Raw genomic sequence first — 14,262 nt, 5'->3', positions numbered from 1 at the left:
CCATCATTACCTGGAGGTTAGTTGATAGTGCGGGGAAAAATCAATCAAGACAATAAAAGGCTGGAGATGTAATTAGTGTAGACACAAACATTTTTGTGAGCCTTCCCCACCCCCTCGGCCACCCCTCTTGATTGCTTCCTTCATCCCAGATTTTTTAATGCAGCATACTTATTTTACTTGGAATATAATGGTCCACAAAAACTATTGTATTTATCCTGGATCTACTCTTCATTTAGATCTATAGTGACTTCTAAATATGAATCTTAAAATATAACAGACATATACAAATATAACAGACATATACATGCTAGCTGTAATGTGAACTCTGCTACCGATCTCTGAGCTTTACTCCTCTTGCACCTAACCGTGTTACAAATGCCTCATGAAAACATCTTTATTTATATAAAAATGCCTTCATCTCCTTCCTGACCCATATGTGGGACAGGCTTAAATCTTCCTTGGCTATACCAGTGTTAAAATAACATTTCCACGCTTTGTTCTGTCACCATCTGGCTAGGTTTTGTCCCCCATTTTTCTTGAGGGCAGTCAGAGGACTGTGCAGATTGGAAAGAAGGGAAGTAGAAGTGGGATAATGATTGACAGTTAGGAAAGACAAGTTCATGTATAACATTGCACTGGCTTAAAGGTGGCTGGATAGCATTATTTATGACTAGTGGATAGAAGTCTTACCTTAGAATGCTATAGCTCTTCTGCAGATATGATATTGGCTAGGAATCCTGTTCCTGCTACAGCATGTAATGGTTTGATAATTTAGTCCTCATTAGCTCTCTTTTACTATTTGACTTTTTTTTTTCATTTTTGCAATGTATGTACTCGATATTTCATTTTTAAAAGAAATTAGATTTATTTATAGGCAAATAATTTGGACATATTATTAATATATGGATATATTTTATTTTTTTAAATGTATAGTTTGGCTTTCAGGATCTCCATAGTGGTCCCTTCTCCAGTGTTTTCCAAGCTTGTCTAGATGGGAGAGAATGTTTAGCCCAGTGGTGAAATGTAAAATTTGTTGCTACCGGTTCTGTGGGTGTGGCTTGGTGGGGGTCATGTGACTGGGTGGGCATGGCCAGCTCTTTTTTTTACTTTTTTAAAGCATTTTTTACTATCTATTTGCCAGAGCCAGTTGTAAAAAAATGCTTTAAAAAGTAAAAAAAAGGTTCCAACGATCACAGCTGTCCTGCGCGATCGTTGAAACCTTTTTTTTACTTTTTAAAAGCATTTTTTTACTACAGGTTCACGTGAACCGATGGTTTTAATCACTACCGGTTCGCCCAAACTGGTAGTTTTCATCACTACTGGTTCACCCAAACCAGAGAGAACCGGTAGCATTTAACCCCTGGATTAGCCCAACATTACTGACTGAATTTTCATGTTTGAGACTTACATGGGTGAGAAAAAGAAGAAAGGGGAGATACTGAATATATTATGATGGACAGTTGAAGTAATCAGAATGCTGAAAGAAATGAAGGCCGCAGTCTTAACTATGTTCACAATATACTATAGGGAATATACTGAGACTTAACATTGCTTAACACAATGTAAGCCGCCCTGAGTCTTCGGAGAAGGGCGGGATATAAATTCAATTTTTTTTAAAAAACTTACTTTCAAATAAACATGCATAGGATTTCATGGAACATAGTAGAAGGCTTTTGTCAGTTCACCACTGAGAATAAATAGATGTAAACAAAAGAAAATTATTTGGATAATTGAAGGCTGTTCATTATCCATAGCACAACATATAACCAATCTTGACTGATCTCCCAAAAAAAAAAAAAAAAAGGTAGGTTTGTATCTGGTTAGTACCTGCATAGAAAACCAAATCATCCCAAACTTGTGGGTGAGACTGAAAAGTTTTTTTTAAAAGTCCCAGGAAAAAGCAATGGGAAAGCAGCTCTATCCTTTTACCAAAAACATGACATGGATAACTCCACGTAGTTAACCAAAGTTCATTTGACAGCATCTATACAAATAAAATAAATAAAATAAAAATAAAATAAATAATAAAAATATTTCTTGTTATAGGAACAATAAGAATCCAGCAAAACGTTAGGCTAAGTAAACAGGGAACAACATGTGTTTGAGATGTATGGGACTAAAAGCTAAAAGCTTCTGGAGAGCATTAGATCCTTTCTTTGTCTAGCTTGTCAGGCGATCTGTCTTGGCAAAAGTTTGTAATCTTCACCCCTCTCTTCCTGCATAGTTATATGGAGACTCTGCATAATGATCCTAATAAAAAGTGTAGAGATGCTCAACTTAGTAGTAAGCTGTACAGGTAGCCCTTAGAGTACTTGAGATTTTGCTCTGGGAAAAGAAGATGAGATCATGGGATGGATTGTTTGAGGGAAATGCTTTATACCAGGGGTCTCCAATCTTGGTCCCTTTAAGACTTCTGTAACAGAATCATCAGTGCTTGGAATACTTTACCTGACTCTGTGGTCTCTTCCCATAATCCTAAAAGTTTTATCCAAAAACTTTCTACTATTGACCTCACCCCATTCCTAAGAGGACCATAAGGGGCGTGCATAAGCGCACAAACGTGCCTACCGTTCCTGTCCTATTGTTTTTTTTCTTTTCTTCTTCCTATATATATGCTTATACCTCCTTATATTTACTCATATATGTGTTTATATACAATATAATCTTTTGTATGATACCTACATACATTGTTGTGACAAAATAAAATAAATAAATAAATAAAAAGACTTGTGGATTTCAACTCCCAGAGTTCCTCAGCCAGCTTTGCTGACTGAGGAACTCTGGGAGTTGAAGTCCACAAGTCTTAAAGAGACCAAGGTTGGAGACCCCTGCTTTATACCCAATTCTTCATAATTACAGGTTCTCTTAGTACAGAGAAATCAAGGGAAATAGCTACAATTCTGTTGCCTTCATTGCAACTAGCAGCATGTAGAAACATTTTGATAATGGGAAATCAATTGCAAGTCAGACCCTGCCTTCATTTCCTCAGTTCTTAGGCTGGTCCCAAGTAACACTCGCCAACAGTAAAGATCCAATAAAAGAGAATATATGTAGCTCAGGGTTGAACTGTGGAATCCTGCAGTGTTCTCTGAGCTTGGTTGTCAGAGACCAAGGACTCCACAACAGAAAAGATTTATTTGGTGGCTTGTAATGGAAAACTATATCCTCAGTTGCCTAGAAGCTAGGATTTCTTTTTCCTGGCCTTCAGTAAAATAAGATAAAATTGTAGTAGCCTTTGTTTAGCCTGGGCTTTTTTGGAATGAAAAAAATACTTTCCATTAAGTTGCAGCTCCCAAATTGCCTCTATGATTCAAGAACAGAAGGCTGTACTTAATTAATATGCCTTAGGCAGGTACTTCTCGAGAGTAGGGTGAAAATAACTGGCTGTGATTGTTTGGTCTGAAAGGGGGGTTTGGTCTGAAAGGGGGGTTATGTATCTGTAGCCAACATGATTAGAAGCCTGCATATATTCTGGAACCTTCTTGGGATTCCTAACATGGAAAGCATGCTAACATTTCTTTTTCATTCAACTGTTTTTCAGCTCTTTTCAATAATATGGTTATTTAGCTGTCTCTAAAAGCAGCTAAATGTACTTGAATATAAAAAATGAAGCTTGTGGGGTAACCCATAATTTCCCCCAACTTTGTTGCTGTACAGGTAGTCCTTGACTTACGACAGTTCATTTATTGACCATTCAAAGTTACAACGGCACTGAAAAACGTGATTTACAGTATAACCATTTTTCACAGTTGCAACCTTTGGAGCATCTCCATGATCATGTGATCAAAATTCAGATAGTTAGCAATTGATTCATACTTATGACCATTGCTGTCTCCCAAGGCTACGTGATCACCTTTTGCAAGAATCAAAGTCAATGGGGAAGCCCGATTCATTTAACAACTGGGTTTCTAACTTATAAACTGCAGCTGATTTATTTAACAATTGTGGCAAGAAAGGTCATAAAATGGGGCAAAACTCACTTAAATGTCTCACTTAACAAAATAATTTTGGGGTTCAGCTGTAGTCATAAGTCGAGGACTACCAGTACTTAGATTGCATGCTTAAGGGTAACGTGATTACCATATTTCCACCTGTATTTTACTATTTAACTGTTCACTCATAGGAATGGGGGATATCATTTTGGATTTGAAAAGGTTGGAAATGGCTGCTTTTTGAAGAATAGTTTCTCTCCCAAGTAACAAGGTTCATCCCTGTTAGTAACGAATGTTAACCCTCTTTGTTAGGTTTAAACAAAATGTCACTCATTTTTCTTCCTGCCAATTTCCACTTCCCCTTACTTCAAGAGTTCCCAGTCTTGAGTCATGACCTCCAGAGTCACAGCAGTTCTGAGGGAGGTCGCTATGTTTGGGGACATGTGTACAGAACTGTTAAACTCGGTTAAACTTGTTTTGGCTTGCTGAGGCAAAGCAGAAAGCAAAGTACTGGAAGAGCACCAATTCATCTACACACCTCAGGATGAATTGGCAAGGTAAACACTGAACCAGTTTGCAACAGAAGGGGAAGATACATAGTCTCATTTCCACTTGAGTGCCAGAGGCCATGCAGGTGCTACTGGCATTGGAGAACATAACTGGGGCTGCCAGGCTAGTGAAGTCAGGAGCCTTAACTTTTCTCAACAGCACAACTCTTGATCCAAAAACTGTAAGGCCAGCCTCAGGACTGCCAACCACACCAACTTGCTCCAGCTAGGTATTTGGCAAGTGAAAGCAGGTTGCCCTCGAGACTGGTGAAGAAGAATGATCTTACTCAGTAGTCAACAAGGTAAAAGGAGACCATTTCTGCCCACAAACTCACAATGTCTCAGAGATAAAGAATAGACATGATTAAATTCCTCATTAACTAACCTCTCCATTTCATTTGACCAATTTGCTTATTTTCCTCAGACTATTTTCCCTGATAATACAGATTGATTTTGCTTTCTGAAAAGAAAAGTCTATTGTGTAGCTACATCAGCTTGCTGACTAATGAATGGGGAGTAGTTTAAAGTCAATATCTGGACTGGGGTTGATAGCAGATAAAACAAAGTACGTTTGGATGTGTGGATGGATATGAGACTCAGAGATCAAACAATCCCAACATATCTAGTGGAAACCAAGGGAAGGAAGGATGACAAAGAAGTGAAATGAGGATTTCCCCAAATAACTGAGAAACATGTGCTACTTTTGTTCTACTTATTGAATTGCTTTGTCTTCCAAAAAGTGGACAATCTCGGGAGCCAAATCCCACATGTGTATAGTTAGAAAAGGTAGGAATTTTTTTTGTACAGGTAGTCCTCTACTTAATGACACAATTGAGCCCAATTCTGGGATTTGTAGTTAAGGTCTGCAAGAACTGTAATGAAGTAGAGTTTGGAATTAAAGCAATGTGAAAAATCCATTATTTTCTCTGAACTAAAAGACGGTAACATGGAGAGCTTTGACAGATGTATAATGTAAACTCCCATTGCTACATAGGGATTTGCTCCATGACAAGTCTTTTTATTTTCTTACTTCATATCAATTTAATGTCAAGACTAATTATGTAAGAATATGTAGGTAGCTGCCTGAAACCATTAAGGATTGTCCTCTTAAGTGTGGAAATATGTATTTTACTAAAATGATGCTCAGTTGCTGGATAAATGCTGGAGTTCTCATTCAGCAGGCATTTGAGAGTAGATGAAACATATCTCTTTGTCACTGATTCTATTTTGCCTCATAAAAGTCCTGTGGGTTAGACAGAAAGTACTAGATCAAAGTTTCCCTAGTGAATGAATAGCAATTTCAACCCAATCACCCAAGTCCTGACTTAACATGCTCTATCATACCTAAATCATCCTGAGGTTAGTTTTGAGAAATTCTACATTGTGTTATTTATGTTGCCTTGACTCTTGCGCATCAGATATTGTAGATATAAAACCAGCAAACATGGAAGAATTGACAGAAGTGATTACAGCTGCAGAATTCCATCCACACCACTGCAACACCTTCGTCTATAGCAGCAGCAAAGGGACAATAAGATTGTGTGACATGAGAACGTCTGCTTTGTGTGACAGACACTCCAAATGTGAGTATGATCAAGCCGTATGTCGAAAGAAACAGTAAAAAGGAAATGTTGAGAATGAATTTTGTATTATGGAAGGATTTCCTCTAGCATAAAAAAGAAAAAAATGCATTATGTATTCTTTGTGCTAAGTGGCCTCCATTTATCCTTCTTCAAGATAAAGCTATAAGAAAAAAGTACAGTAACCTCTTCCTTTGGTGATCAATGACTCCTTTCTACTTTGCTAACTAACATGAGGAATGAGTCTTTCCTTTGCCTGTGAAATCCATCCTACTGGAACAAGCAACATCCAGAAAACATTTCCATAACTGATTCATTGGGTTCTCAGGTATCTTCTTTGGATTGTTAATGTCAAACTGGAAGTTCAAAATACACAGAAAATACCTGGATGGCACAAGAGGAAATAGCATAAGCAGTGGACTGCTGATTTCATGCGTGGGAAATCGGGTTATGCCACTAAGTTTTGTCACTATGAAAGAGACAAGTGGAATTATGGCTTACTGCTTTGTGCAATACAAGTTTTAGTTTGTTTCTTCTCCCTGCTCTAGACGAGCAAATCAGAGGTATTTGGCTCTGCTTTGCATTAAATTATTCTTTGACTTAATATCCAAGAATGCAGCCACCAGTGTTCACAAATCATAGCTTGCCTATAAACCAAGGTTATGCCCTACATCACAAAGGAAGGGATTGAGACAATAATCTAGATCAAGATATACCCCCACTTGTTCTTGCAATGATACATCATGGTTTGATGCTAGAGTTGAACTGATTTATATCTGCTTTTTCTATACTACCGTGTTTCCCCGAAAATAGGACCTATCCCGAAAAGAAGCCTTAGCCTGATTTGCATGCCTGTACCTAATATAAGCCCTACCGCAAAAATAAGCCCTAGTTAAGCCTCGCCCACTGGTTGTATAAGGTGGGGTGAGGGGCAGGCATAAAAATCAAGATGTGGGGGGGTGGAGCTGTCCCACACACCCTGCATCCCACATACCCTGCAGGATCACTGCAGCTAGACCTCCCACGCCCCAACACCTATTGCGCTGCCCAACTTCTTCTGTGGTTCACCTCATTGCAGACACCTCATGGCAGATCGCGCTAGTGCCGCCGCTTGCTGCAGGCTGCCACATGGCAGATTGTGCCACTGCATATGCCAGGAGGCTGCATGACGCATTGTGGCAGGGGCTTTGCACGTTGCAGCTAGTGCTGTGACTCATACCACACAGCCTCCTGCCACAAGTGGGTAAGACATCCCCTGAAAATAAGACCTGGTACTTATTTTGGGGCTCAAGAGAAAATAAGACCTGGGGAAAACACATTACATGTTCTGCTTTTCCTATAGTACCTGTTCCATTTCTTGAACAAGATCCATATTTTGACTTCTATAAATATTGATCAACTTCCTAATATAAGCAATCAATTTTTCAAAGATTTTATGATCCCAGTTATTATTTTAAAGTACATTCTCCTTCCTTTTTTGAATTATTGAAGTATAGTTTGGGATGACGAATTAAATTCTAAAGGCGACATCCTTCTTTCCAGTTTCCAGTGCCTATATTACTACTGTAATTTAGAGTGCTCTTTTGCTACCAAATCAGTTCCTAACCTCTAATAACCAGCTTCTTGAAATGATCTCTTCGGTCTTATCTCTCTGACTTAGTGGAAAATGCCATTGCAGCCAATTATTTGGCTGCTGCAAGTGTCTGATTCTATCGCTTGTATTTCTTGGTTAGCCTGGGGTGTTTTTTTTTTCACTCCTTCCTCCCGCTGTCTGATTACTGTAAAATAGAAGGTTCAGTTCAGATTAAATATATTAGTAATAAGTTGCAAGCTGGGTTCATTTCCTTCCTTTCCCAACAACAGTTCTCTTGGCTTGGTTAGTGTTATTCCTTTGTTCTGCTGCTGTTGCTGCAGTGTCCTTTAGAGCACATTCAAAGCAATTGTGAAAACAAGTTCAGATTGATCTCTCCCTTGATGGCCAATATTGATTTTTTCCCCCCTATCCTTCCAAAGTGCAGCTCCTCAGTCGATTGTGATTCAGCAGACCTAGAAGTTGGAATTTAGGCTGTTCATCAAGATTCAAAATAAATGCAATTCTGCCCTTTAAAAGATGATCTTCCCTACCCCCAGAGGAAATCTTTTATGAAAGTGCTTTAATCAGCCTCTTCTCTAGCACATCCCAGATCTGTGGTTTATTCCTTGGTTTCAATTTAAAAAGCCAACTCACAATTCTTCTCTGGGCAAAGAGCATTCCTGCCATAAATATGGCTGTTCGCATCTGATGATCTGTCCTGGATCTTTAATGAAAAGAAAGTCTAGGAGAGACATGATAGCAGTGTTCCAATATGTCAGGGGCTGCCACAAAGAAGAGGGAGTCAAGCTATTCTCCAAAGCACCTGAAGGCAGGACAAGAAGCAATGGGTGGAAACTAATCAGAGAGAGAAGCAACTTAGAACTAAGGGGAAATGTCCTGACAGTTTGAATCAGTGAAACAACTTGCCTCCAGAAATTGCGAATGCTCTAAACTGGAAGTTTTTAAGAAGAGATGGGACAATCATTTGTCTGAAATGGTATAGGATTTCCTGCCTGAGCAGGGGGTTGGATTAGAAGACCTCCAAGGTCCCTTCTAACACTGTTATTCTGTTAATACAGTTTTGTACCAAACTCTGCCATCTTCACCAGTACTCTCTCTCTCTCTCCTTACCCGCCCTTTCCTTTATCACTTGGGAAACATGTATTAAATGGGATTGTGCAACAAGGGCTGCTCTGCATCTCCCCAAATGCCAGTTCTGATTGGTGCCCCTGGATTATGCAGACTCACTTTTTTCCCATTTCACCTTTGATAGATTCTACTTTCAGACTGCATTCCTCTTCCTCACTGGCATTTGTAAGGCTTCACTTGGTAAAAAAACAATATTTACCTGACACACTGCAGTGAGATACTGTGCCTGGTGCAGCAGATGCTTGGCAAGAGAAGGAGAAATGGGTTAGGAGAAGCACTGGAGCTTATAATGCAGTTGATTTCAAAGCAGTTGTATTTTTAATGAGAGCAGAAAGGGAAAATGTAGGAAGAGAAATGTAAGGTCTTCACATTCTTTTCCAAGTTGTCAGGTCAATTTGGCAGATCTTGAAGCAGCCGAACAACCTTCCAGATCACAAGCAATTTTTAACCTGTTTCAGGTTCTTGTCCCCAGTTCTGTGGATATATGCCCTTAGATTGGCCTGTCTCTTTAGGCCCACACCATCTTTACAGGGTGAATATGCCCAGCAGTTGAATAATCTGCCATCCAATGTCTACCTCCAGAAGCCACCAACAGATTACATTCGCATTATTATTTTTAAGTCACCCAAACCATGTTCAGTTGCCTTCTACTCGCTTTTTCAGCCCCTTTCTATTTATCCTCTACTTGCTTCAATCCAGCAACACTCCTATTATCCAAACATATATCCTAACTCAATGTCTATCACTGTCCCTTCTTTCATTTTTCATCGAGGACTTCTATCACTTTTTCCATTTCCAACTCTTCTTACCCCTGGAATTACAATCCATCCACACTCAGAGCAATTTTAGGGAAAAAATAATGACAGAAGAATGTTTAAATCCTTAATTAAGGTCTTAAATTGGATCAAAGGTAAACCTCATGGTTCCTTAAGCATTTGGTGCTGATTTCATCACTGTAAGGAAAGAGCTGATGTATCTGATGGGTGAGGGCAATGTATATTTAGTACTACAGGTAGTCCTTGACTTACAACCATTTGTTTAGTGATTGTTCAAAAGTTCAGTGACACTGAAAATGTGACTTATGACTATTTTTCACACATATGGCTGTTGCAACATTTATTTTTATTTATTTATTTTATTTGTCACAACAGTGTATATATAAGCATAAGCATAAAAGTAACTATATAAAAAGAAGCATATATATGAGCATAAGTATGTAATAACTATATTAATTGGATATAATGAAAGGAAACAATAGGACAGGAACGGTAGGCACGTTTGTGCTCTTATGCACGCCCCTTACAGACCTCTTAGGAATGGGGCAACATCTTCGTGGCTATGTGATAAAAATTCAGACACTCGACAATTGCCATGTATTTATGATGGTTGCAATTTCCCAGGGTCATGCAATCACATTTTGTAACCTTCTGATAAACTAAGTCAATGGGGAAGTCAAATTCACCTAACAATGTTACTAACTTTATAACTGCAGTAATTTACTTAACAACTTCAGCAAGAAAAGTCATAAAATGGAGCAAAAATCACTTAACTACCGCCTTGCTTAACCACAGAAACTTTGGGTTCAAATGTGGTTATGTGTTGAGGACTACCTGCACTACAATATCTCCTTTTCTCTTATAAAGAGCAGAGAAGCTGCTCTTTATAAAACGGTCTTGTTCTTGGCAGGTAGCCACTGCAGAAGATGAAGTGTTCTAGGTTTCTCTGAACAAAATTGTGACAGAGAAATAAGATTCCTGGGAAAAGAAATCCAATTTTTAAAATTTATTTATTTATTTATTTAATTTTGTCATAACAATATACACAAGAATAACACAAAAAGATTATATAATATATAAACATATATATGAGGAGAAACAAGGAAGTATAAGTATATATATAGGGAAAGAAACAATAGGACAGGAACGGTAGGCATGTTTGTGCTCTTATGCACGCCCCTTAGAGTCCTCTTAGGAATGGGGTGAAGTCAACAGTGGATAGATTTTGTTTAAAGCTTTTGGGGTTATGAGAAGAGACCACAGAGTCAGGTAATGCATTCCAAGCACAGATAATTCTGTTACAGAAATCATATTTTCTGCAATCCAAACTGGAGCGGTTGACATTAAGTTTAAATCTATTGGTAGCTCTTGTGTTATTGTAGTTGAAACTGAAGTAGTCGTTGGCAGGAAGGACATTACAACAGATGATTCTATGAGCTAAACCCAGGTCCTGTCGAAGGCGATGAAGTTCCAAGTTTTTTAAACCCACGATTTCGAGTCTGGTGGAATAAGGTATTTTGTTGGTTGCGGAGGAGTGGAGAACTCTTCTCGTAAAATACCTCTGGACACACTCAACTGTATTGATGTCAGAAATATGGTATGGGTTCCAGACAGATGAGCTGTAATTAAGAATTGGCCTAGCAAATGTTTTATATGCTCTGGTCAGCAGTGTGGTGTTCTTGGAAAAGAAGCTACATAGGATTAGGTTAACAACTCTTAGAGCTTTTTTTGCTATGTAGTTGCAGTGGGCTTTGGCACTTAGATCATTAGATATGAAAACTCCAAGGTCTTTGACAGGGTGGGGGTCGTCTGTAAGGTAATGTCCATCAAGCATATACTTAGTGATTGGGTTCTTTTTACCAATATGTAAGACTGAGCATTTGCTGGTTGAGATTTGTAGTTGCCAAATTTTAGACCAAGCGGTTAGATGGTCAAGGTCTTTTTGAATGGTAGATGTATTGTCGGTGGTGTTAAACAGTTTGACATCATCAGCAAAGAGAACACAGTTACTTGAGATATGGTCACAAAGATCATTTATGTATATTATAAAGAGAGTTGGTCCAAGAATGCTACCTTGAGGAACGCCACTGAGAGGAACAGGATTTGATAGAGCATTACCAATTTTAACCACTTGTTGTCTGTTAGACAGAAAAGCAGATATCCAGTTGTGTAGGGGTGTCTCTACTGTTAGTCATTCAATTTTAATTTAATTTTGAGCCTTTTTTCTAGACCTTGAAAGGCAAAGTTTCATTGCCATAAAACTTGTATTCGTTTACATTTTTATATAATCAGATATTTCCAATGAACTATGAATGTTACCAAATCCGATTTTTTGCATATATTTTTGTGCATTCTATATCTGTTAACTAAACTTAATGGGTGGGGCCGTGCAACATTAATGCATAAATGCTTCATTAAAACTTCATATCCTCAAAATCCCAGCCAAAAGCTGTGATTTGTTTATTAAAAATTAATTGAAGGAGTTTAAAACACACTTCAGGATTTCTTATTGAACTGAATATGTTAATAGATCAGGAGTATTAGTCTCATGCGTATAATACGAAAAAGCCAGCTATGCAGCAAGATTTAGTAAAAATACTATTTGTCTTGTGGGAGAGCTTGATTAGAAAACAAGATATTGCATTTTTATCAAAGTACACATAGCTAATTTTTAAATGAGAGCTTAAAGGAAAAACTAAGCTAATTTTGTTTATTCTAGAGAAAGAAGAGAAAGAGAGAAAGAGAAGGTGAGAGTTGTTCAGTTCAGCAGCAAATGTAAAGGTCATTCCTGAATTAAAAGAATCTTCTAAAATCCTAGAGTTAATAATAAGCGGTCTCATCCTTTTCCTTGGGAATTTAGTAAAATAAAACCAAGTTCTACTTCCGTATGCCCTATCATATTTTGGAAACCATTTTTAAGGAATCAATCAGAAGGGGGAGAAACAATTGATTTGCCCTCTCATTCCTTCTCAGCTGGCGAAGTAAGGGAGAAGTTAGCTATTTTTTAGCAAAAGGATATGGAACAGTTTTTCATAATTATTCAGACTGGGAAAAAAAGATTGCCCTAAATAAATAACCTTCCTGAGTTATAGCAAGATGTAATAACATCAGTAATCATGTTGAAGTTTGAAAGAACAGATGGGGAGCAAAGATTGCTTTTCTTTTGATTCAGGAATTTGCTGGTTTTACTTTTAACATAATACTGGAGTATGAAAAGTAAAGTTGTGCGTACACTTAAACACATTCAATATATAGTCAGTTAAAACTGACCCTATAAAAGAAGATTAAAATCAACACTGGTGTTAAATTGTAGCGGAGGGATGAAAATATTATAAGATAATGGGCCCATCCGAACAACTTGAACAAGCTTGTATATGTTCAATACCTTACCCGAGTCTATATTATGAAGCTGTTGCTCTTAACTTCTGTTAAGTTGGAATGGGGCATCTTTTTCCAATTGCAGGCTATCTTCATAACAAAATAATAAAACTAGTGGTAACTTTGTCACAATAGGTTCCACTTTTAGCTTAATAGTCTTTTCTGTCAAGCAAGAATACTTCATGTGGCACACAGTGATATCCAGAAGAAGGTCAGGAAACATCTGCAAAGGCTATCTTCTCCTGTATGCCACATATTGACCCCAGGACTCAGTAAGATTCTCTAGCTCTACTGTAGTGTAATTTACTACACTGCTGTCTACTTTTTCCCCTAAATCTCAAATTTACAAAGGATTGACTGCCAGCTTCTCTGATATCCAATTTCTCTATATTAAGAGTAACACAAAAATCACCAGTGGGAGAAGAGATGCTGCCCATCAAGACTGAAAAATTGCTGGTTTCTTAAAATGGTTGCTAGTTTTGTAAAAATGGTGCACTTTTATCAATATTATGTGAGAAGCTGACAGCCATGTTTCCCTGCTGCAAAAGTGCTGTCTGTAACGTTCGACAGATGAAATAGTTTTCCAGAAGAAGCATTAACCCTTTTCAATCTTCTCTTTCCTCTACAAGCAGGGGTCTCCAAACTTGGTGACTTTAAGATCATGCTAGCTGGGGAATTGTGGGAGTTGAAGTCCACAAGTCTTCAATTTGCCATGCTTAGAGACCCCTGCTACACAGGAGCCAAACACACAAGCAGTTGGCAGGGAGCTGAAGGAAAAACAGGAGGAAAGTACAAGCACAGACAGCCAGAAGCAATCAAAGAGTGATTACAAGAGTGGAGTAAGGACAGGAGGATAAAGACTATGTTTTGTGCAACAGATTGACCAGTAGCTTGAGGAAGAGATATAAAACAGAGACAAATAATCCATAATCTGACAGGCAAATGAAGTCTTAGAAATACCAAGGGAAAACCCCAGACACTTAAAGGTCAAGAAGATTGCAGAGGTCAGGAACAAGAAAGCATGAAACAAGGAGCACAAAGCTGGATGCCAAAGTTGCTTCCAGTAGTGGAAGGCAGCCCCTGGTGGCTGAAATCCCCTCCTCACTGAAGCTTTTCTCCCTCCATGGTAGCAGATAATGAATGAGGCATCCAGATGGCTTGATGTGTCTGTAGCTGCCACGTGTGTGTGTGCTGCTGCTTTTGTTTGGGGGGGGGGGTGCTGACCTTTTCTTCTTGGCAGCCTTTTGGCTGGAAAGGTTTTGGTGGTGACCAAGGAAGGCCCTTCAATGTGGGCAGATGAAGAGCCTGCTATCTATGGGTGCAATT

At 38.4% G+C, this 14,262-nt stretch overlaps 1 protein-coding gene across 2 annotated transcripts in view; it reads left to right on the top strand.

Annotated features, from left to right (window-relative positions):
• PPP2R2B (protein phosphatase 2 regulatory subunit Bbeta) overlaps nt 1–14,262 on the top strand; it is a 313,160-nt gene that overhangs the window by 278,867 nt on the left and 20,031 nt on the right. For both annotated transcript variants that reach the window (XM_058170956.1, XM_058170957.1), the window contains one exon: nt 5,899–6,063. In XM_058170956.1, the coding sequence (XP_058026939.1) occupies nt 5,899–6,063 (165 nt within the window). The remainder of the gene's footprint in view (nt 1–5,898; nt 6,064–14,262) is intronic.

The sequence above is a fragment of the Ahaetulla prasina genome, chromosome 2, assembly GCF_028640845.1.
Source record: "Ahaetulla prasina isolate Xishuangbanna chromosome 2, ASM2864084v1, whole genome shotgun sequence".
NCBI lineage: Eukaryota > Metazoa > Chordata > Lepidosauria > Squamata > Colubridae > Ahaetulla > Ahaetulla prasina.
Note: the sequence above shows the minus strand (reverse complement) of the source record. Positions and strands in the feature narration are given on the sequence as shown.